Source organism: Cetorhinus maximus, chromosome 8, assembly GCF_964194155.1.
Source record: "Cetorhinus maximus chromosome 8, sCetMax3.hap1.1, whole genome shotgun sequence".
Taxonomy (NCBI): Eukaryota; Metazoa; Chordata; class Chondrichthyes; order Lamniformes; family Cetorhinidae; genus Cetorhinus; species Cetorhinus maximus.
The window spans coordinates 75,017,944-75,042,104 of record NC_135886.1 but is presented as its reverse complement, the minus strand read 5'-3'; the positions used below and the strand labels follow the sequence as shown (position 1 = coordinate 75,042,104).

Here is a 24,161-nt window from a genome sequence, read left to right as displayed (position 1 = left end):
CCTCTGAGAGAAGAAATTCCTACTCATCTCTATCCAGTTTCACTCAAAACTGGTCTGAGCTTGCATAGTATATGCTCCAACTGTTTTCAACCTAAAATATCAATCAGGTTCCTGAGTTCGCATTATAAATGTGACCTTTTTTTTGAAACAGGCAGTTGCTTTGGGCTCCCAGCACCATTCTCGAAATGGTGCTGCCACATTGTCAGTATAACAGGTTGTTAAGGCTATTCATCATATTTTGAGTTTCTTATTTTCCTGGTAGTGGCAGGCAGAGCAAATGAAAATCGGTCTCAAAATTTGTTTCTTAAAAATTAGTTTTCCACTTATTACTGTGCCTCATTGAGATAGGAATTAGATATACTGGAACATAATTCACTGAAGCCATGAGCCTAATGGTGACTGCTGTTAATTAGATTTTCTCTTGCCTGTTTAAACTCATCAATATTTTGCACCCCAAATTAGTAGAAGTGCAAGCTGAAAAACTCATAGCGAGGGAAATCAGGCATCTGAAACTTGAGTGAACAGGGCAAGTAACTGATTAAATGAGATACACAATCAAATTGAAGGATTATGAAATAAATGGAGATAAATGGTAAGGACTAAGAAGAAGATAGTTGTGGAGGTGAGATCACTGAAAGCATTTAAAGAGGAGGTACATAGATTTTTGAAATATCGGGGAGTTGAGGGCTGTGAGGAGCTGGCACGAAAGAGGAGTTGAGGCCCCTGGCAGATCAGCCATGATCTTATTGAATGGTGGAGCAGACTTGAGGGGCCGAATGGCTTACTCCTGTTCCTATTTCTTATGCTCTTAAGTATAAAGTAAGTGGGTGAATTCAATTGCAAATCAGATCCAGAAAGAGAAATAAAGAGAAAGGGAAAGAAAGATTGGATTGAGAGGATAAAAAGGGGAAATTAGAACTTTTAAAAAAATTACATTTCACACATTTAAAATATCCATCAATTAAAATCTGACGAAATAAGTCTCCATACTTGTAATATTTAATTTTCAATGCCAGAGTGGTTAATTGACAGTAGTTGAAAATTAGCATATCGTTAAAAGAATCTCTGACGGCTGATCTAGTCTTAATTAAATATATGCAAATTTTAAATGGCTCCAAAATAGGCTCCTTGCGTCAATGGAGCTCTAACTTTCTGGGGCGAGTATCTACTGCGCAAGTGCAACAACTTCACGCCATTGAATGCAGTCGAATAATGAACCAGTAAGATACCGTTTTTACAAAGATAATAGCTGCGTGGTGCCTCTTGGACGGCAACTTTTGGGTTTCATGTTTAATCACAAATCAGTCTTCGTCTGAAGTTATTGCAGTATTTGCGCATAAATACTTTTTTTAACACAGCAAATTGTGGTCATGAAGCAGGAATATTGGTTTTAATAGACATGACACCTTTACTGACTCCATCTGTGAAAATTCTACCCCCCCCCCCCCATGGCTTTGATCGTCGACTAATAACATCTGAATACATAAGCCGTCATTTGCATCCTCTGTTCTAATCTCTTCAAATCTGCCCTTGGTTCGAGCCGGCGATCTCTAGCAGCGGCTAACAGTGGCCACTCCATCTCTCAGGAAGGATGGTGTGAATGAATGAATGAATGGGTCGCTTCAAGTTGCAGGAACAGTTGGAGGTGCGCGCACGCGTGCGCTTGCCCGCCCGCCTCGCGTCGACGGGAACCAGCAGGTGAGCGGGGGCGCGCATAAGGCCGTGTTACCCAAGTGGGACTGGGAAAGGGCGTGGCCGACGGGAGCTTCGAGGCTGAGCCTCAGAGATGGAGCAGCACACAGAGAGGTAGCGCTGAATCTCCTTCAGCACAGGAGCCGGGGTAGAGGCAGGAAAGGAAGGAGCAGTCGGGGATAGAGCATTGCATACCCGGGGAACAAAGACACATAGTAAGGGCGATAGGTGCCAGCTATATTACCCGCTGTCATCGAGCTCTGAGACTTTAAAAAAAAAACATTAATAGATTTAAATGAGGTTGTGATATATATTTCATTTGTAAATAATTATCGAAAGGAATACAAAGCGATGAAGAGCGAGAAAAAGCCAACGCGGAAATGGCAGAAGCTGCCTGGGAGAAACACGTTCTGTTGCGATGGCAGGATCATGATGGCTCGACAGAAAGGAGTTTTTTACCTCACCGTCTTCCTCATCGTGGGAACCAGCGCGTTGTTCTTCGGCTTTGAGTAAGTAACAATGACAAGCGTAGTCCAATTGCTTTTTGAGGGAAGTGGACGGATTATAAGGACTTCTGAAAGTGGCGAGAATCGTATTATTTAAGCAGAAAAATCTTGTGTTTGAGGGACCATAAAGCATTCGGAGCGCAGCTTGAATTTCTATTTAAATCCATTCCTGGCGTAGAGCTTGCAACTGATTTACATGCATTTTATTGTATGGAATTGAAAGACCCTGTGCCCACTACTTTTGTTAGCAACCTGTCAAATCTTAGCTTTTGGATGCAAGTTACTACTTTTTGTAATAAAAAGAAATCTCTTATTTGTTTCGAGGAGTTTATAATCTTTTTCTCTAAAATTTCACTTGTAAGCACCGTGACCTTGGCAGCTATGGCATATTTGTTTTTAATGTTTGAATCATTTCTAGATTCTAAAATGACCATAATTTTGCGATTTGTTATTTTGGTCAACAAAATGCAAGCCTCAAAGGTCACAATTCTTGTGGACTGGGAGTGGAGAACAGCAAGACAGCTCAAGTAATTCTCATCGTGATGACGTTCGCGATGAAACGATGCGTTATAATTCGATTTCCTTCGTGCTGTCGTATTTGGCCAATTATAGATAAAATGGCTTGCCAAATAAAGTTTGCGGTGTCGAATTTAAAGGAGTTACCTTTTTAGAGTACTTTTTTTCACTAAATATGATTACTCGCCATTGTTTTTTAAGATGTAGCTTTAAAAGTTTCAAAACTGTTTTCTTAAAAGATTCAACTGATTAAATGCATGACGGTGTGCTGAAAAATCCTCGATTTGTTTTATGGTCTTATCCCAGTTAATCTCAAGCAGGGCAAGAGTGGTTGCCTGAATTTCCCTGGATGTAGAAGGAACAATGTCAGTTTGGTTCCTGGCTGTATAGCATCTGGGAACTGCCTCCTCCTCAGATGGAGAGTGCAGATATCTTGGTGTTTCCTTGAGGAACCAGTCGGACTTGCCTGTAATTGTTTTATGTTCAAATAGCTTAGTGACATTTGAAGAATGGTCACTTGCTTGGCTAGCCTGTTCTGTTCTACCAGCATGTTCAGGAAGGGAACAAGTAGGGATTTTTTTTCATTAATTTGCAATCTATTTTAAAAATGCAAGAGTCCCCCAGGCTGGACCAATTTGTGTGTTCTATTTCTCATTTTGTAATGAGCAGGTGGTATAGTATGTAAGCTGTACATTTCCTTTTCCCATTTGGTCATTACATTTACAGCATTGAATTTTGTTTAGAAATAAAGTAGTCCAGTGTCTTGTATTAACAGTAGAATTGCTAGTGATTATAAATGTTACCCTTTCATAGACGTAGGGCCCAAGCAGTGTATAGATCAGGAAGCTTTTAATTTGTGATGCCCTCCATTAGTCCACTTTATAGTCTCCCTCAGTGGCAACTTTGGTACTTCTAATTAGATTAGTATTGGTCAAATTAGTTTTGCAAAAAATCCTTTGGTATATTTTCCTGAAAATTAACTTTTGTATCCGTAAACAAACATAATTAATACTTCCAAATTATATCCAGCTCAAGCAAGCCCATATGTGAAGAGGTGTTCTTTGCTTCAGGAAGCTATTAAAGCTATTCAAACCAATAAAAGTGACAGTTATTGTGTTCCGCCCACCCTGTAAAGTTACCTTGGAATATCAGTGGGACAGTTTATGAGTCAGGTGTATTTTAGTGTTCAAACGTTAGTGCTGAGCATAAATTTGAAACTAGATATTCAATTTTAACGTTCTTTTCAAAAAATAGTAACTAGATCCCGTCATCAAAGCTGTGCTGCTCCTATCCTAGCCTATGCTCTCATAGGCTCTTATGGCCTTGTTCCTGTTGAGTTATGTTTGTGCTCTGTACCCGGTGTCTTGTCAAAGCTCCATTTTCATTTTCAAATCCATGTGTGACCTCACCCCACTCTACCTTTTCGGTCTTTCTCAATCCTACATGCATCCTCTGTTCTAATTCTGCTTTAATGTGCCACACCATTTTCCACACCATGCCTCCAGCTTTTGTTGCAGTGGATTAATCCACTGCAACTACTTGCATTTTGGAATTCTCTTCAGTTCCCTCGGCATTGTTATCTCCCACCAAAGCTTTTATCAGAGAGCGATTAATTTTTGACCACACTGTTGGTTGCCCAACTTTTCACCTTGCATGTGTCATCTGATTTTCTGAAGTGTTTGGGTAGTTTTATTCTTTGGTGGGTGCTATGTAAACACAAGTTGCTATAGCCCATGCCTTGTTTTGCCCAACATCTCCTCACCCTCTTTCCAGGGTCCTTGAAGTACTGTGTAATACAAGCGCTTTACACTTGTTGCTGTATCTCTCACAGCTCATGGGAATGGGTAAACTGAAAAAACGTTAACTGCTCTCTGCCTTTTCTTTGTTGTAAATGTGTTTGTGTTTGAAAAGGTTTAATGAAAAACAGGCAATACAGCATAATAAATATTTCATTTCTATCTTACTTTGTCAGATGGTAAAGATGTTAACTCGTAAGGAAGTAATTGGAATCCAATCTTGAGCGCTTCAAGTGTGATAGTTCGCAAATTAGGCTTATTAGAGTTATGAACTGCACAACAGTAAATTTAACAGATTAATAATCCAATTTGTTGGTCCAGTTTTGCATAGAATACATTGTGCAAATGCTCCCTTCACTGACAGTGTTAAAACTGAAGAATATTACTCTAAAAGGGAAGTGATGAGGTATGAAAGATTTTATCCTTGGTTAGGAGTGTTTTGCAATAGGATTTGTGAAGTGAATGGGATTTTATGCTTGGATCTGAGCATGTTTATTTGGATTATGAATACCTCCTTTTGCCCAGATTTTTTGCAATACGGTTATGCATAATGTGGGATTTTTTCTTTGACAATGTAAAGAAACACAAAACATGACTTTGCTCATCCCTGCGAATAGTATTTCAAAGGGACAGAGTCCAAGTATGAAAATACGACACCCTGTAGAATTTGGTACAGCAATTTTTTCCCCTGTTGAATTAGGTTTAAATCTTGGATCGGTTACTGACCAGTAATCAAATAGTTTGAGATCAAAATGCAGTTTTTATTGACCTTGTTGCTGCCATGGTTTTCCCCAAGGGCTTCAGGACCCTGCCATTGAATGGGAGTCAGAAGCCCAGATTTTAGGGAACTGTCACTCATCTATGATTTTCCCCAAATAGGCCAGTTAGTGTCTTGCCATTCAATGACATTGGGCTGGCTCTCAAAGCTGGAGGGCTAATAAGATGAGCAGTAGCAGGATGCCTTATTTGCAGGTAAGACAAGTGGAGGCATCTCAAAATGGATCCATCCTTTCACCAACTTTTTGAAATGTAAAATTAAAAACATAACTGAAGCAGCTCGGCCATCAAGTGCAGTTGCACTTGAAGATGGGTATGCGAAGAGGGCCTTGGCCGAGTGCTGGCCCCCCTGGTCTGCCACTGGGAATTTCCCACCACCTCTAGGACTTGGAGGCTGACTGGAAAAATTTCAGCTGGCCTCTGGCAATAAGTCACCAATGAGTTGAATTGACCACCTGCCACTGGGCAGTAGTGCTGCCACCTCAACCACGACCTTCTCCACACCTGCCTCTGGAAAAATGCCACAGGGGTGTTTTGGAGTTGAAGAAACTGGCACACTGATCCCCTCAATGCCTGCCCCCATCAGGGGCTATAAGTAATCCCTGTAGAGTCATTATGGCACAGGAGGGGGCCATTCTGCCCATCAGCTGCATGCCGATTTGCTGTCAAGCAATTCAGTTAATAACATCCCTCCACACAGTACCTGTAGCCTTTCAAGTTTCTTTCCTTCCAATTGCTTGTCAAATCTCCTTTGGAAATGTTTCCACTACTTCCACCCTTATTGGCAGTGAGTTCCAGGACATTACCACTACATTTAAAAAAAAAGGTTCTTCCTCACATTCTTGCCTAAAACCTTAAATGTGCCCTCCAGCCCTTGTCCATCAACTAATTTGAATAGCTTTTTTTTGTCTACCTTACCTAAACCTGTCATAATCTTGTATACCTCGATCGGATCTCCCCTTAACGTCCTTTGCTTCTAGGTGAACAACCCCAACTTAAACAGAACATGAGCAGGAACAGAAGTAGGCCATTTGGCCCCTCAAGCCTGCCAGCCATTCAATAGGATCATGGCCTCATTCCATTTTCCTGCTTGACCCCAATAACCCTTGGCTGTGTTGTAGATCAAAAATCAGTAACTCTGTCTTGAATATATTAAATGATCAAATCTCCTGTGCTCTCTGGGGTAGAGAATTCCAAAGATTAATGAACTTCTGAGAGAAGAACTTCCTTGTCACCTCCATCTTAAATGGGAGACCCTTTTTTTAAAAAAAATGTGCCTCCTAGTTCTAGATTCCCCTATGAAGGGAAAAATCTTCTCAGCATCTACCCTGTCAAGCTCCCTCAATATTATATGTTTCAATAAGATCCCCTCATTCATCTAAACTCCAATCAGGATAGGTTCAACCTTTCTTCATAAGGCAACCCTTTCATCCCATCAACTTAGTGAACCTTCTGTGAATTGCTTTCAATGCAAGTATATCACCCTTTTAATAAGGAGACCAAAACTACATGATATTCTAGGTCTGACCTCACCAATGACCTGTACAGTTGTGGTGAGACTGTCCTATATTTATACTCCATCCCCGCAGTAAAGGTTATTTGCCTTTCTAATTACTTGTTGTACCAGCATGCTATCTTTTTGTGACTCATGTACGAGGACATCCAGATTCTCCTTCTGCAACATTGTGCAGGCGCTCTCCATTTAAATGATATTTTGCTTTTCTTTCTTCTCAAAATGAGCCATCTCTCATTTTCCCACAATATACTCCATCTGCCAAATTTTTGCCCATTCGCTTAACCAATCTAATCCCTTTGCAGACTTTTTATCCTTCTCACAACTTGCCTTCTTACTGATCTTTGTATTGTTAGAAAATTTAACTGAAATACAGTCTGTCCTGTCACTCAAATCATTAATATAGATTGTAAATAATTGAGGGCTCAGACTGATTCCTATTGCACATCACTAGTTAGTTTGCCCACCTGAAAATGACCCATTTACCCTTGTTCTATTTTCTGTTAGCCAATCCTTTCTCCATACTCATTATTGCCCCAACATCATGAGCTCTTAGCTACATCTACTGGCCACCATTATCCACCCTGCTTATTCCTTTCCACCTATCTGTGCTGACTTTGCCAGATTGTATTATGATTTTATGTTTTGCTATTATTCCCTCAATAGATTCCAGCATTTTCTCAATGATAGGCTAACTGGCCTATAGTTTTCTGCTTCTTACCTCCCTCCATTCTTGAATAGGGGCATTAAATTTGCAGTTATCCAGTGCACTGGGACCTTGTTAGAATCTAGAGAATTTTGGAAGATTATAACTAACGTATCTACTATCTCTGCAGCCACTTCCTTTCTGACCCTGATGCAGACTATCAGGTCCACTGGACTTGTCAGCCTTTAGTCCCATTAATTTTCTGAGTACTTTTTTTCTCCTAGTGATTGTGATTGCTTTAAGCTCCTCCCTCCCTTTTGTCTCTTGGCTTTCTACTACTCCTGGAATGCTTTTTGTCTTCTACTGTGAAGACAGACACAAAATACTTATTCAAAGTCCCCACCATTTCATTGTTTCTAATTAATTCCCTGGTGTCATCCTATAAAGGACCAAAGTTTACTTTGGCTACATTTTTAAAAAGTATTGAAAAATACAGTAAAAGCTTATACATTTCTTGTTAGTTTATTCGCATTCCAATTTCTCCCTAATTTTTTTAGTCATCCTTTGCTGGTTTCTAATTTTCCCAATCTTCTGGCTTACCACTAATCTTTGCAGCATTGTGCATCTTTTACTTCAGTTTGATACCATCCTTAATTAACTTTCCACCCACCCAACCAGCTCGTATCTAGTGAAGATTTGAGCAAGTGCTTCTGCTATCTCCACTCGCATTTCCCTTAGCAAGCCATCCAGACCAGGTGAATTACTGAATCTAAGCACAGCCAGCCCTTCAGGTACATCACCCCTGTGCTACCCCCTCTCCCCCATCCATTACCTAATTTCTGCTTCTACCACTATTTTACCAGCATCCTCTTAGTGAATGCTGATACAAAGTACTCATTAAATATTCTAGCCTTGCCCTGTGGCTGGAAACACATATGACCGTCTTGGTCCTGAATAGAATCCACCCTGCCTCCAACTACTTGCCTACTATTAACATGCTGGTAGAAGATTTTGGATTATCTTTTGTCAACTGCCATTCTATTCTCATTCGCTTTCCACACATTTTTTTTTTCTTCACTTTCCCCCTCAACTTTTTGTATGTGGCCTGGTTCCTGCTTGAAGAATTCACCTGACATGCATAATACAAGCCTTTTAAAAAAATTTGTTTTATCATGTTCTCTATCTTCCTTGTCATCCAAGACGCCCTGGCTTTGGTTCCCCTTCCTTTCCCTCTTGTTGGAAAGTATCTAGTCAGTACTGGAAACATCTCCCCCTTGTAGGTCAACCATTGTACTGTTAGCATTTTCTTGTCAAAATTTGGTCCCATTTTACCCTGGCTAGTTTCCCCCCTCATTCCCATTGAAGTTGATCCTCTTCCAATTTAAGTTTTACTTTAAATTGCTCCTTGCTGTTCTGTTACTAATCTGAACCTTATGATGTGGCGATTACTCTTTTCCAAATGTTCTCCCACAGACCTTGGTCCACTTCATTCCCCACCACCAATAATGGCCCCTTCTTACTTGGACTGAGAACTTATTAGCCAAGAAAGTTCTCCTGAAATTCCTCTAGATCCTTTTATTCCAACATTAATTACCCAGATATTGATTTGGATAAAATATTGCCACTCTAGTTCTTGCATATCTGAGATTTCCCTGAAGATTTGCCCTTTTAACTCTTCCTCACTATTTGGCTGTCTATAGAATGCTCCCAGTAGCATGTTTATACTCTTTTTGCTTCTCAGCTCTGACCAATCGAGTTCTGCCCTTTGCCCCCCTAAAGGATATCCTCTCCTTTCAGCACTGCAATGTCTTCCCTAATCAGTATTGTCACCCCTTTGCCTACCTTTGCCATGCAAACATTTGAGAATGCACCAAAAGCAATATTTGGAGAGCATTTAATTTATTTGCCCTTGGCTTGTGAGCATTGCTGACAAGAATAGCATTCATTCTCCATCTCGAATTGCTTTTGAGAAAATCGTGGTGAGTCACCTTGATCCACTGCTGTGAATATGCTGTGGATAAACTCATGTTGCTGTTAGGGAGTGAGTTTGAGATTTTTGACCCAGTGACAGTGAAAGAATGGCATTATATTTCTAAATCAGGAATCTGTGAGACTTGGGTGGTGTTGCCATGTGCTTGCTGCCCTTGCTGTTCTTGGTGCTAGTTTTCATGTGTTTGCAAGGTGCTGTCAAATGACCCTTGATGAATTGCTGCAGTACTTCTTGTGGCTGATACACACTGCTGCCACTGTGTGCTGGTGGTAGAGGGAGTGAAAGTTTAAGTTGGTGGTTAGGGTGCTGATCAAGCAGAATCTTTGTCCAAAATGGTCTCAAGCTTCTTGAGTATTCTTGGAGCTGCACTCATCCAGGCAAGTGGAGAGTGTTCCATCACAATCCTGATTTCTACCTTGCAGATGGTGGACAGGCTTTAGGGAGTCAGGAGAAGAGTTAGAAGCTGCAGAATTCCCACCTCTGACCTCCTTTTGTAGTTGCAGTTATTTATATGGCTGGTCCAGTTAAGATCCTGGCCAGTGGCAACCCTGAGAATATTGATGGGGGATTCAGCCATGGTAATGCCATTGAATGTCAAGAGGAGATGATTATATCCTCCATTGTTGGAGATAGTCATTGTCTGGCACTCATGTAGTGCAGGTGTTAATCACTTATCATCCCACAGCTGAATGTTGTTCCGATTTTGCTATTTATGGGCACAGACTGCTTCATTATCTGAGTCGTTACAAATGGTACTGAACACTGCAATCATCAGTGTACGCCCCAACTTCTAATCTTATGCTGGAGGAAAGAGGGTTGAAGCAGCTGAAGATGTTGGGCCTCGCACACTATTCTGAGGAACACCTGCAGTCTTGTCTTGGGACTGAGATGATTGACCTCCCAACAAGAACAACCATCCTCCTTTGTGCGAGGTATGACTCCAAGCAGTGGTAAAATTTTCCCCGATTCCTATTGGCTTCAATTTGCTTGGGCTTGTTGCTGCCACACTTGGTGAAATGTTGCCTTGAGTCGTACACTCGTTATGAAGCGTGGGTAGAATGAGAAAGCAAAAGGCCGATGCAAAATATTGATTTTTACCTGTCAATGTCATTAAATAGTAATGACTTCAACACCATTTGCTTCCCCAAAATATTTTTATTTGCATTTTTTATCTTTGCAAATTTAAGACTTCTCCCTCTCCTTTATTTGGAGAATTTATTGAAAAAAATCCACGTTTAAAAGGCCAGATACTCTTGTGGGTGACCTACTGACTAAATGCACAGCAGATGTGGTATTGATGCACACACATTGTGTTCAATCCATGGCTGATCTCTCAAAGCAAGGCAGGTTTTCCTTAGCATGCCTAGGCATTGAAGTAGGAAAAAGAAAATCAGCTGTGGGAACCTGCTGGACATTGGGCATACTCCCAGAAGCTTGCTAACATGCATGGAATTAATGCTGGTGTCCGCCAGAGAGGAGGCAAAGAAAAGGCAAAAATTGGGGTGAGGAAAGTTAGGTAAATTAAACTAGTGTGTTTAAGCCCAATTAGTAAATCTAGCTGTTGATGTGAGATCAAATATCCATTTCACCACCAGATATATTGGTGTGACTTGTCATAGGGATGCAAGGGGAAATTGTTTGAAATGTTAGTGACATGTCTGGATATAAATTTTGCTTTTATATTTACAACTCTGCACTGTTCAGCTTCTATTTTGTCTTTGAAGGGGGTGGTGGTGGGAAGTAGGTGGAGTAGGTTTTGCTGCTGGAAATGTGGCTTAAATGCTCACTTGTTGGGTTATAATTGCCTGGTTTGCAATAGTGTTAACATCGTTTTGGAGATAAGTGGGAGCTGTCAAAGTGTGGCCTAGCTGGATGCACTCCAAAATTAGCAAATGAAGTGAGTGTTTTATCCCTGTGGCTGATCAGACTTGTGCTAGTAACACTCTTTTTGGGAAATCAAGGTAAAGATATAGGTTTGTGGAATATCACCCATACTGACAAGCCAAGAATCTTCAAATTGGTAGTCAGGTGATCTCCAACATGGATTCTGAAAATGTTAGTCATGCCAACTATTTGTATGTTGTGTTCCAACCCAGTGTCAGCATGTTGGTGTTTCTTGCCAAAATGCATCATGGATTGGAACTTTTGTGATCCTTCAAGGTTCATCCATGAATCTGTTGGCTCAAGGTTTCTGCACCTGTGCTAAACATTTCCTGGTGGTTGACTCATTATTTGAGTGTCCAAGCTGTAAGTGACTTAGATGGATCATAATTTGTTTCTTGTTTTCTAAACTCGCTTTCCCTTTATTTGCTTCATTTCCATTTCTTTTCAGTTTTTAGTCATTATCTTGGTTTAGCATCTCATTTCGCATTCATCTATGGAAGTGGCAGAGCTAGGACTGTGCTCGAGGACCTGTGTGCAACTGGTTTCACCTTCATTGTATGTGCTGGTAGTATAGAAGGAGGGGCACAGGCAAACATTTGTATACTCTACATGTAATTTTGATTTTTTATTTTCCTCTTTGAAGATTTGGCAAACCAAAATGCAGAAGTTGGCAAAGACATTTTGGGAACACCAACCATGAAAGTTCACCATGAATTCATGGTTTTAATTTTGAAAGAGCAATAAAATGTTCAGTGTTTTGTTCTCTTTTAAATTTTCTAATCCAAAATAATGTAATAAGTTGACTTATTTCAACAAAATATCAGTTTTTATTTAAATTTATTCATAAAATGCCTGCTCAGGAGAATTTGGGTGAGACTTTCATGCAAAGGAAGTGCAATCAGTGATCCATTGTCTACAATGTGGAAAAGTGTGGCAAAGAGTGCACCAAAACATCATTTATGGTAGGGGAGATCCCGCAAGAGAGAATTCTCTTATTACTTATCTGAATATAAACATCATCAATGCTTCTATCCCTCTAAAAACCATTGTCGGACATTTCTAGGTTTACTGTCTTGAACAGATCCTCTAGGCACTGAGATTAGATGCAAAATTCCTTAGTGTTAACCTTTTTTGTTTTGATGTTTGGTGTGTCACTAGCCTATTTATATCCTGTTTTTCAGACATTTGAATTTGAACAGGTTTGACTGAGAAACTCTGATTAACAAGACATAAATTTCTTTTAAACTCTGCCTATCAAACACATGAATAAATAAAACCCACAGATATTTCAGCGTTTTGACTTGCTGATCATATTCTCTTTTTCCTGAAACAAGCTGGATCGTTATTTTGAGTTTTATTCATGGGACATGGGCATTGGTGGCAAGGCTAGCATTTATTGCCTATCATTAATTGCCCTTGAGTAGGTGGTGAACTACTGCCTTGAACTTCTGTGGTCGACATGATATAGGTGCACCCACAGTGCTGTTAAGAGAGTTCTAAGAAGTTGATCCAGCGATAGTGAAGGGGATATATTTCCAAGTCTGGATGGTATGTGGCTTGGAGGGGAGCTTGCAGGTATTGGTGTTCTGATGCACCTGCAGCCTTTGTTGCTCTAGGTGGTAGAGGCCGTAGGTTTGGAAAGTGCTGTTGAAGGAATCTTGGCAAGCTGCTGTAGTGCATTTTGTAGATGGTGCACACTGCTGCTGCTAGGTGTGCCATGGATGGATGGGGTGGCAAACAAGTGGTTTCTTTCTCCAGGATGGTGTTGAGTTTCTTGTAGTGAAGCTGCACTCATCTGGAAAAGTGGAGAAAATTTCATTACACTCCTGACTTGTGCCTTGTAGATGATGAACTGGCTTTGGAGAGTCAGGAGGAGAGGAGTCACTCTAATTTTCAGCCTCTGACCTACTCTGGTCAGTGGTGGCCCTCACCCACCCCCAGATGTTGGTGATGTGGGAATTTAGCAACAGTAATGCTGTTGAATGTCAAGGAGAGCTAGTTAGATTCTATCTTGGGTATTGTCATTGCCTGGCATCTGTGGCTCAAATGTTAGTTGCCACTTATCAGCCCAAGCTTAAATGTTATTCAGGTCTTGCTGCATGTGGGCACAGACTGCTTCAGTATCTGAGGAGTTGCAAACAGAACTGAAACCGCACAATCATTGAACAGTCCCACTTTCTGACCTTATGAACGGATGAGAGGTCATTGAAGCAGCTGATGCTGGTTTGATCTGGAGCACTGCTTTGATGTCCTGGGGCAGAGATGATTTGGTCTTCAACCATAACCATCTTCCTTTGTGCTAGGTATGACTCCAGCCAGTGAAGAGATTTCCTCCCTCTTTTCTACCCCCTTCCCCCACTCACCCCACAGATTTCCATTTTGCAAGGGTTCTTTGATGCCACATTTGGTCAAAGGCTGCCTTGATGATGAGTTTTCACCTTGCCTCTGGAATTCTGCTCCATGTTTGGCCCAAAACTCTGAGGTCTGGAGCTAAGTGGTGTTGGCAGAACCAAAACTGAGCATTGATTAATGCTGCTTGATAGCACTGTCAAGAACACTTTCCATCACTTTGCTGATTGAGAGTAAACTGGGGCAGTAATCTAGCTTGGCTTTCTGTTGCTTTTTCTGGACAGGATATACCAGTCACATTGTTGGGTAGCTACCTGTGTTCTAGCTGCACTGGAACAACTTGGCTAGGGACATGGCTGGCCCTGGAGCACAAGTTTTCACTACAGTTTGGATGTTGTCAGGGGACCGTAGTGTTTACTATATCCAATATGATTAGTTTATTAATGTCGCATGGAATGAATCAAATTAGCTGAAGATTGGCATCTTTGATGCTGGAAACCTCAGGAGGAGGCTGAAATGAATGATCCACTTGGCACTTCTGTCAAAGATGGTTGTCTTTAACCCTATGTGTACCATGACACATGAGCTAATATACATTATAAATAAAACTCCTTCATTTTTGTCACTGTCCCGTTGCGTTTTTTGTAATTATTTGTTTTCACATGTCGTAAGTTTATATTTTGGTATGTTTTTGAGGTATCGGCTTTTGTTGAGCTCTTTGTTCCCTCCTGATTTACAGGATTGGTATTTTAAATTACAGGAGGAGGGGGAGTCTAAAATCCCCATTTTACAGTTCTGTGATTAAACAGATTAGAACCAGCAACAGGAATTAATTCCAAACATTTCACTAGAATAAAGACTGTTGTCAGATCCTTATTTTGAGGTCCAACCATGTGTTTTTTTTTAAATGGTAGAGATATGACTCTATTAATTAAACCATAATTGAAATTAGTTTATATACAGTTGCCCCCTCTTGCCTCTTGAATTGTATTTATAATCTAGGTTGCTTAGCTATTGCAAGTACTTTCATAATCTCTAAGGTGCATGTTGACAAAGCTATTGACCCTTGATGGCAGCATGCCAGTTACATCAATAATTGCCCAGTGAACAGCGAACAGCACAAGGTGCAAACTCTTGAGGTTATGGTGTTCCTTGTAAACAGGTGGTAACAATTACCAGTTCTGTACAACATAATGTTTTAATATAAGTACACTTGAGGTCATTACCCTTTTTTTATAAACAAGCAGGTAGTCAAAGTGTCGCTAAATGAATTAGCCTGCTTTGCTCCTCTTAAAAATAAATGCATTTGAAAATTTATAGAATTGAAATGTTCAGTAAATAAGTCTGCATCCAAATGAAAAAAGGCAACTTATTGTTTCTGGTGGGGCCTTTTGTTAACTAGCATGGTCAGGAAGTTCTCCTAAATGTATCTTAGCAAAACGTAGGAGAGAATGGATTGAAATCAGGAGTAGGAGTTGCAATTTGAGAACTGGGGGGAATCATAGTTTTTACTGACTTAAAATCTCAAGGTTGTTGGTTTACAATCAAAAGATTTGAGATTGTAAAAATGGTTTGGCAAGTTCAGGACAGATGTAGGCACATTTCTTAATGCAAAGTGTGATCAACACCTGATCAAGTGGCGGAGACAAAACCCCATCAAGAGAGTGTGACATTTTATGGTGAATCATAAGTTTCTATGCATGGATGAGCCAAATGTGTCCCTTGTGCACTTGTTGTTTTAATACATAAAAATAAGCTTCATCCTGCCCCAGTTCCAAAGTTCAACGTGGCAGCAACAGCTGCAGTCGCAATGTGGTGAAGGTCGGGATACCATAACTGGTTGACTTCTGTAGATGAGCATGTATTTTCAGCAGCTGGAAGAGTTCTGTAGAACTTTATTATCACCTTGCTGAGGAACTCCTGCATTGTTGCAAAAATGAACAGCTATTATTAAAGTATTCCGTTGGATGCAGTTAAAATTGATGGTCTGTAGTATTTACTGGGTTAGTGGGGTGGGGAGTGGTTAGAGTTTTCCATGTGATTATGGTGTTTGATGTTTTAAAACATTTTATAGACTGAAGCCTACTGGGTGTACTGTTAATTTGTACAGTGAAAATGGAATGGAAAAATGGATGGACAGAGGTGAGACTGTTCAGTCTGCCCGTCTAAGACTAATTATTTCCTGAATGTGCTGACTCTGAATAATGCCTGCTGCTGCTGAAGGCAAGTTATGAAGAGCTGACCAGAGAGGCATTATAATGTTGTTTTTGAAAGAACACTTCAAGACACACTATTTTTCAGCTAAATTGAAAGACTGTATTCATAGTCTAAGGCAGTGATTTCCAAGCCTTTTCCCACGTGAATCCATTTTGAGGCTTAAAAATTGCCGTGACCCCAGAGAGTCAGATTTTGGGGGGTGGTGGTGGTACAGCTGAGAGAGCAGTTGGAGGGGCATCAGGTCTGTGTGAGAGTGAAGTGGAGAGAGATTTGTGAGAGCAATGTGTTTAAACTGCAGGGTTTTTAAAAACACCTACCTGGGCTCTACTATTATTTTTGGAACAGGAATCATGCCTCAGATTGTCAGTTAGGCCATGCCCACCATCATTTTGAAAAAAATGCGAGGGTTTAAGGGACCTCGAAACTCCATGGCATCCATTGTTGCCTCTGAATTTGCAACCACAGGATCTTGTCTTGCGACCCCACTGGGGGTCATGACCTATAGTTTGGGAAGCCCTGGGTAAAGGAACTAACAAATAGATCCATGTCCATGGATATACAAGGTTGATATCCAAATTCCAGTTGAGGTTAGATAGTGCAATAATCAACTTTCAGTTTATAAATAGCAATTGAATTGAGATTAGATACTGCCTTGAGCTTATGCTTTAACTCCAGATAAGAATGAAATAGTATTTTATACCAGTGACAGCTGACTGGGTTCATTATGTCCTTAATACCCTTTTAGAAAGCAGTGCAAGGCGTTACCAGGTTCTATTTTGCAGTTGATTGAATTTACTGACTTCCTTTTGCCTTCGTACTGCAGTTTAATGTACAATGTTGAAGATAATTCTTTATATAATTATCTAATTAGAAAATTTCTCTAATTCACAAGAGGTTTGTAACAGCACATTTACTGCGGCTACATTTGAGCAATTGATTTGCTGCATATTATACTAACCTTAAAACCAATTAACATTTGCTAAAGTTTGTGGGGTTCTTTAATCTTTTGAAAGAATGAAGGCCCTAGTTTGGTCCACTGTGCTGTTCGTTGAACTCAGGTAAGGCAGCATGTATCTGTGCTTGTTTTTTTTGAGTCCCTCCCTGCTAGAAAAATATTGTCCAATGTTCCCACATCTGATCTCATTCCAACAACCCCTCACTGGAGGTGCATATTTGTGAATGTCAGTTGATGAGATCTGCCTTAGTAGTTATGCTTCCTGCTAGCAATAACTTGCCCTCACTCAGTTGGGTTTACATTTAAAAAAAAAGTATTATTTAGGCAAGATACTGAGGGCAGCTGGCCAATTTAGACTTGTAAGAAATTGGTGGAAGAAGGAGGGTGGAAATTTCTTTGAATATATTTGCACAATGTAGGGGGAAAATATTGGAACTGCGCATTGGTCATGCACCTTTAGTTGATCTTTCATTTCACTTTGTATGCCGTTGAAGCTTTTCATCTTGTGCTGATCAGGAGAGTTTTGTAACAACACAACCTCAAAGGGAACAACAGTTTATCGTGCATAAGAGGGTGCTGATGGTTGGCAAGTGAATTCTGGTAGAGGTATTTGGCGGGGCGGGGGGAGAAAAAAATTGTCTTAAGTATACAGAATTTGCTGAAATGCACAGTAGGTCCATGCCTGAAAGGTTAGTTTCAGGTGGGAGGCTTCATCTGGTATTTTTTTTGTAACAGGATGTGAGAACACAAATCAGAAGCGGTTTCTTTGTTCACCTTGCATTCCATGGCACAACTACTTGATCTCCCAGTCTTCCCAATTAAATGGTCAAGATTGTTAATGTTAAGATTATCTGTGTGAGGCAGTTTCCTACTAATTCATAGTAAATGCACCAACTGTAATTTTTAATTTCTAGATCACTAAATATAATATCTTTATCCAGCTTAAAAAAAAATGCAGAGAAATTTAAACAAATCTTTTGGCTAGAGGCTGGCTGTGCTAGGGGAGTGGTGAACTGCAAACTGCTTACTCTCTGGTCGTTCTGTGTTCTGCATCCTTCAATCTGTTTTCCAGCAGAGATATGAAGATGTTTTGGGGCTTTATCACACTATCATTATGGACCTCTAGAAAATGGCACTTATATTACTGTTGGATGCGCTCTTTACTTCATGGGAAGAGAGAGCAATGAACATCAATCTGTGTTTTGGGCACGGAGTAACTTACCTCCTGACTTCAAGTCTTTCTGCCATTTTACAAGATGTGAGTCAGGAGTATGATGGAATATTCTCCACTTGTCTAGATGAGTGCAGCTGCAACTATGCAGTAAGTCCCCATTTTAAGTTGCCTCATTCAGTGTTGTTCTGCTTAGTGCCATGAACATAATGGGGCTGGTATGCACACTTGGTAAAGCAAGAAGTCCTGAGTGCCGTTTCGCACCAGGGTTGCTGTGGCATTGCATGACCCCATTGGAGCAGCCTCTCCTGTGCCCTCCCCCTGAGCATTTGAGTGGGAGGCCAGTGGAAAGTTAACACACTTCCTGATATTTTTTTGAGTTGTTTCATTTATGAATATAGGAATTAGAAATGTACAGTATTTCAGCTTAAGAGTATAATGTTCTAATTGCTTTTTCTGACGTGCAAGGTCCTACAGAACCTAACTACAGCTTTTACATTGGTTGTAAAAGGAAAGCCTGATTTACTTAATGATTTCACTTAATGTTGCATTTTTCGGAATGCAGCAATAACATAAATCAGACATTACTGTTCTTGAAAGTGAACGTCAGGACAAAGCAGCCCTCTTTGGCATCTCATCCACCACCTTAGCCATTCATTCCCTTCTCCACTAGTGCATCATGGCTGCAGCATGTACCATCCATAAGATGCACTGCAGCAACTCACTAAAGCTTCAACAGCATCTTCAAATTGTGGCTTCTAGTTAGAAGGGCAGCAGACACATGGGAACATGACCCCTACAAGTTCACTTCCAAGTTGCACGGCGTCGTCCTGGTGTAATATCTCGCCATTCCTTTATTTTTGTTGGTCAAAATGCTGAAACACTCTACCTAATACTGCTGGAGTACCAGCACCAAACAATCTGCAATGGTTCAAGCAAGTGGCTCACTGCTACCTTGTGTGCAATAAACGCCTGACCTTGCCAGCATTCCTTGAATTCTATGACCGAATCTGGAAAAAAGAGGAAAGTCTGACAAAATCATAAGCTGCATGATCTCAACCTTTTAAAATTTTGTATTAAAACATATAATTTAGTAAAAGGAGTTAATACTGGAACTCTCTCCTTGAAAACAACTAAAGGATAAACATTTTATTTTTAGGTCAATCAACATTGTATGAAGCATAGGTTCCTTTTTAAAGTTGAGAAAGCAAAGTTTTTTGGTTTCTCATTTCCAGTACTTGGCCCATAGCTCTGTAGGCTATGGTGTTTCAAGTGCTCATCTAAATACTACTTCAAATGTTGTGAGGGTTCCTGCCTCTATCACCCCCTCAGGCAGTGTGTTCCAGATTCCAACTAGCCTCTGGGTGAAAAGAATGTTTCCTCAAACCCCCTCTAAACCCCCTGCCCTTTACCTTAAATTTATGCCCCCTGGTTATTGACACCTCTGCTAAGGGGAAAGGTTTCTTCCTATCTATGCCTCTCATAATTTTGTATACCCTCAGCCTTCACTGCTCTGGGGAGAACAACCCTAGCTTACCTCGTCTCTCTTCGTAGCTGAAACGCTCCAGCCCAGGCAACATCCTGGTGAATCTCCTCTGCACCCCCTCCAGTGCAATCACATCCCTCCTATAGTGTGGCAACCAGAACTGCACACAGTATTCCAGCTGTGGCCTAACTAGCGTTTTATACAGCTCCAACATAACCTCCCTCCTCTTACATTCTGTGCCTCGTTTAATAAAGGCAAGTATCCCATATGCCTTATTAACCACCTTATCTACCTGTGCTGCTGCCTTCAGGGATCTATGGACATGTATACCAAGGTCCCTCTGATCCGCTGTACTTCCCAGGGTCCTACCATTTATTGTGTATTCCCTTGCCATGTTAGTCCTCCCAAAATGCATCACCTCTCAGGATTAAATTCCATTTGCCACTGCTCTGCTCATCTATATCATAGAACTATAGAAAAGTTACAGCACAGAAGGAGGCCATTCAGCCCATCTTGTCCATGCCAGCCCGAGGACAGCCCTTTCTAATCCCACCTTCCTGCACCCAGCCCATAGCTCTGCAGCTTACAGCTCTTAAGGTGCAGATCCAGGTACTTTAAGAGTTTAGAGTTTCTGCCTCTATCACCAACTTGGGCAGTGAATTCCAGACACCCACTACCCTCTGCGTAAAAAAGTTCTTCCTCATGTCCCCCCTATGCCTTCTGCCACTTACCTTGAATCTATGTCCCCTGGTTCTAGAATTCTCCACCAAGGGAAACAATTTTATCCTGTCCACTCTATTCCCCTCATAATTTTGTACACCTCAATCAAGTCACCTCTCAGCCTTCTTTGTTCTAAGGAAAATAACCCCAACCTATCCAATCTCTCCTCATAGCTACACTTTTCTAACTCTGGCAACATTCTTGTAAACCTCCTCTGCACTCTCTCCAGAGCTATTACATCTTTCCTGTAATGTGGTGACCAGAACTGCACACACTACCCCAGTTGTGGCCTCAGGTGTTTTACACAATTCCACCATTATATCCTTACTTTTATATTCTATACCTCTGCCAATGAAGGAGAGCATTCCATATGCCTTCTTTACAACCTTGTCTACTTGAACTGCTGCCTTCAGGGACCTGTGTACTTGTACGCCAAGATCTCTCACTTCATCTACCCCTCTTAGTATATTCCCATTTATTGTATAATCCCTGTAACTGTTTGACCTCCCTAAATGTATGACCTCACACTTCTCTATGTTAAAATCCACTTTACCGCCCACTCTACCAACCATCTATATCATTTTGGAGTTTATGGCTATCCTCTACACTATCCACTACTCGGCCAATCTTTGTGTCATCTGCAAATTTCCCAATCGTGCCCCCCACGTTCACGTCCAAATCGTTAATATATAACACACACAGCAAGGGTCCCAACACCGAGCCCTGTGGGACACCACTCGAGACAACTTTCCATTCGCAAGGGCATCCATCGATCATTACCCTTTGTTTTCTGTTACAAAGCCAACCTTTTATCCACCGTCAACACCTCTTTGTCCTTTTGTCTATGACATCTTTTGGCAATCTCCACCTATCACTGGCTCTCTATCCAGCTCTACCTGGCCCACCTCCACACCCCCTTAAACCAGCTTATATTTCACCTCTTTTCTATTTTTCCTTAGTTCTGATGAGTCATTCGGACTCGAAACATTAACTGTATTCCTCTCAGCAGATGCTGTCAGACCTACTGAGTTTTTCCAGGTGTTTTTGTTTTGGATTTCCAGCATCCGCAGTTTTTTGGTTTTATCTTTTATCCAGCTTGCCACATTACGCTGAATCCCATGGGCTTTTACTTTCCTGTCCAATCTGCCACGTGGGACCTTGTCAAATGCCATGCTAAAATCCATGTACACAACATCCACTGCACTACCTTCATCAACCCTTCTTGTCACTTCCTCAAAGAATTCAATCAAATTCGTCCTGGCATTCTGTTACTCACAGTATAAGAGGTTGTGGTGGAAGAGCTAATCCAGGCTGGTACTTTGGTTAAAGCTGGTTTATTTTTAAGACAACTCCTCAGTGCTCCGAACTTCCTAGTAACTTCCACAGTGTTCCATCTGTACCTTTTTATTCTATTTAGATGGGATAATTACTGCTCATCACCTGTTTAACTAGCAATTGGTCTTAACAAGCTGATTGCCATATTAACACTCTCTCCCCCCCCCCCCCCTCACTATTTACAATGCCACCAATTTTCGTGTTATCTGTGAACTTACTGATACCTTCTATATTCACATCAAAACATTAATCTCACGTCTAAATCATTAATTACTTGATTGTTTAAGCCAGTGGGTAGAGAGTTAATTGAACAGAAAAGCATCTAGATAGAAGACCTGGGCTCTAGCAGAGACGATATGTATAGAATCCTGTAAATTGAGAGATTTTAATGTATTGTAAATAAACTGTTTGGATTTAGATGTGTCATCTCTGCATTGCTTGGAGATAATTCGGTCATCTAAGACATACCCAGCAAATACAACAGTAACTCAAAATGTTTCTCAAAGCCTGTCTGAAACGGAGGAAACACTGAAGTGTTGGAGAGACTGAGCACTTATATAAAACGGATGTTTTTGTGAAGACAAAGATCTTCTGGAGTTTCTTTTGTTTGCTTTCATAAGTTGGCAGTGAATTTAGTAAAAACATTCAAGGTTAAATAAATCTGGTTAAAGGTTTCGTGATAAGATATTTTTCTGTATGGAAGGGACAAATTCAGTAGGCTGCCACATTCCATATTCCATGTTGGTATGATCCTACACAGCAATCGAAGGGTGAATAGCCTGTCTTTCTCCCATTCTGTTGCACAAACAATGGCTCAAGATCTAGAATTTTTAGTGGAAGGGTTTGGCACAGAAAGGGTTAACATGGCCAGTAATGCCCAGACTGGTCTAAAGGAATACATGACCCGAGTCTAGAAGGCAGCCTTGTACTGGACAGATGTGTGTAGAAGCAAGGATGTAGACAGTTCCTAGCTTGCACCTTATACTGTATATGTAGATAGCTACTAATAGTTAATAAGCACTTAAACTATATAAGACTCAGAACCTCCATGAGACCTACCAAACTAAACACAACTACACACATCTTACTTTGACTTGATCAAATATCCTTAAAAGAAAATAGATTTCAGCGAAACGATTGTTTTACACTGCTCCCTATCTGGCCTTGGCACTTTTGTCTCACCATCCATTGCTGTATTTTTAAGTTACAATAGGCACATTTGGCAATCATTAACACTTTGAGGTTAGTTTGGGTAACAATGTTGGTGATCAGTTGTGTGTGTCTAATTGATTTGTTGTACCATTAACCATTTTTCTTTGCAGGACTATTTATGGTGTTGAATGGCTTTCTCGTGTTTAATTCTGTAAATATTTGGTATTGAACAGGTTTCAAAGCAAATTTCAGAGATAGTGGGTAAGATGCAACACTGCTTAACCAGTTTAATATTTAGAGCAGTCAAGGGAATAACCTTATTGTGCAATATAACAGTTAAAGCATACCATCTTTAACCCTATCTGTTTAGTTACAATGTTTTGTCTATTTACTCATTGAACATTTACCACACTTAAGTAGGAATAGGTGCAGAAAGTGTGCTAGCTGGCAAAGAATTGCTGCCTTTTGCCCTTTGCTACACTCCTGAATTTTGAAACTTGGGAGCTCCATTGAATGAGCGCAACACACTAGGTATATGTGAACATGTGCTTTCTACATACTACAATAATATTTACTGTGCATGTTGGCTAATTGTTGCTGATAACTTTAACACTCCATTAGTTGCACGTCAGTTGACTCATCAAAAAGTCTAGAAGCCCTGTTCCAGGCTGATTTCCTGACTAACAAAATGAGAAATGTAAGGCTAAAACTATAGTAACATTAGTATTCACGCAGTGTGGTTAGCAGAATTTCAGTGATGCAAGGTTATGTAGTAACAAAAATAGACACATTTAGCAGGTAACAGGGCAGTGGTGGATGGGATATTAAAAGATGAGAAAATTCAATTGAAATTATACTAAGATCACAAATCAATACACCCCTTCTACATTGCAGATGATGAGGTACATATTTCATCATTTAAGCACTTTGAGGACCTGAACCAAGTAAGCTGTATTCCTTGTCAGTGGCGTTGTATCCATTTGAATTGTGGGATGTCCAGCAGTACAATTCATACATTCGATCTTTCCAAATATGGGTTGTGACTGGACAACCATTGAACTGTAACAAGTAACTTGATGGCAGGTTTGGCAATAATGGAAGTAATCTTCTATGACTCACGCAAAAGGAATTTCTGGCCTTCAAGAATAGTAACAACTATGTTTCCTCCAAAGAGGCACTCATGCCCCCCATGACTGCAGAGATCAAACCTCAAGAAATTGTATAAATACCTTTTACATTTCTAAGGCCAGGCCCTGACCAAAGGAGATGATCAGTCTGTAAGGGCAAAAAGACCTTGAAATCTCTGAATTTATTATTGCTTGAAACTTTAACCGTCACAAGAATATAGACAAGGAATATACATCCTTTGTCCAAACCAAGAAATGGATGTCATGTCACATGCCCCAAACCAAGGTGGAGAAATGGGAGTCATGTCACATGCCCCGCACAGCCCATC

At 40.6% G+C, this 24,161-nt stretch overlaps 1 protein-coding gene across 1 annotated transcript in view; it reads left to right on the top strand.

Moving 5' to 3' along the window:
* The first annotated feature begins 1,782 nt into the window (after window positions 1-1,782).
* zdhhc9 (zDHHC palmitoyltransferase 9) overlaps window positions 1,783-24,161 on the top strand; it is a 106,812-nt gene continuing 84,433 nt past the window's right edge. Inside the window, exon 1 of the mRNA XM_078547063.1 lies at window positions 1,783-2,201. Coding sequence (XP_078403189.1) covers window positions 2,044-2,201 — 158 coding nt within the window. The 5' untranslated portion in view covers window positions 1,783-2,043. The remainder of the gene's footprint in view (window positions 2,202-24,161) is intronic.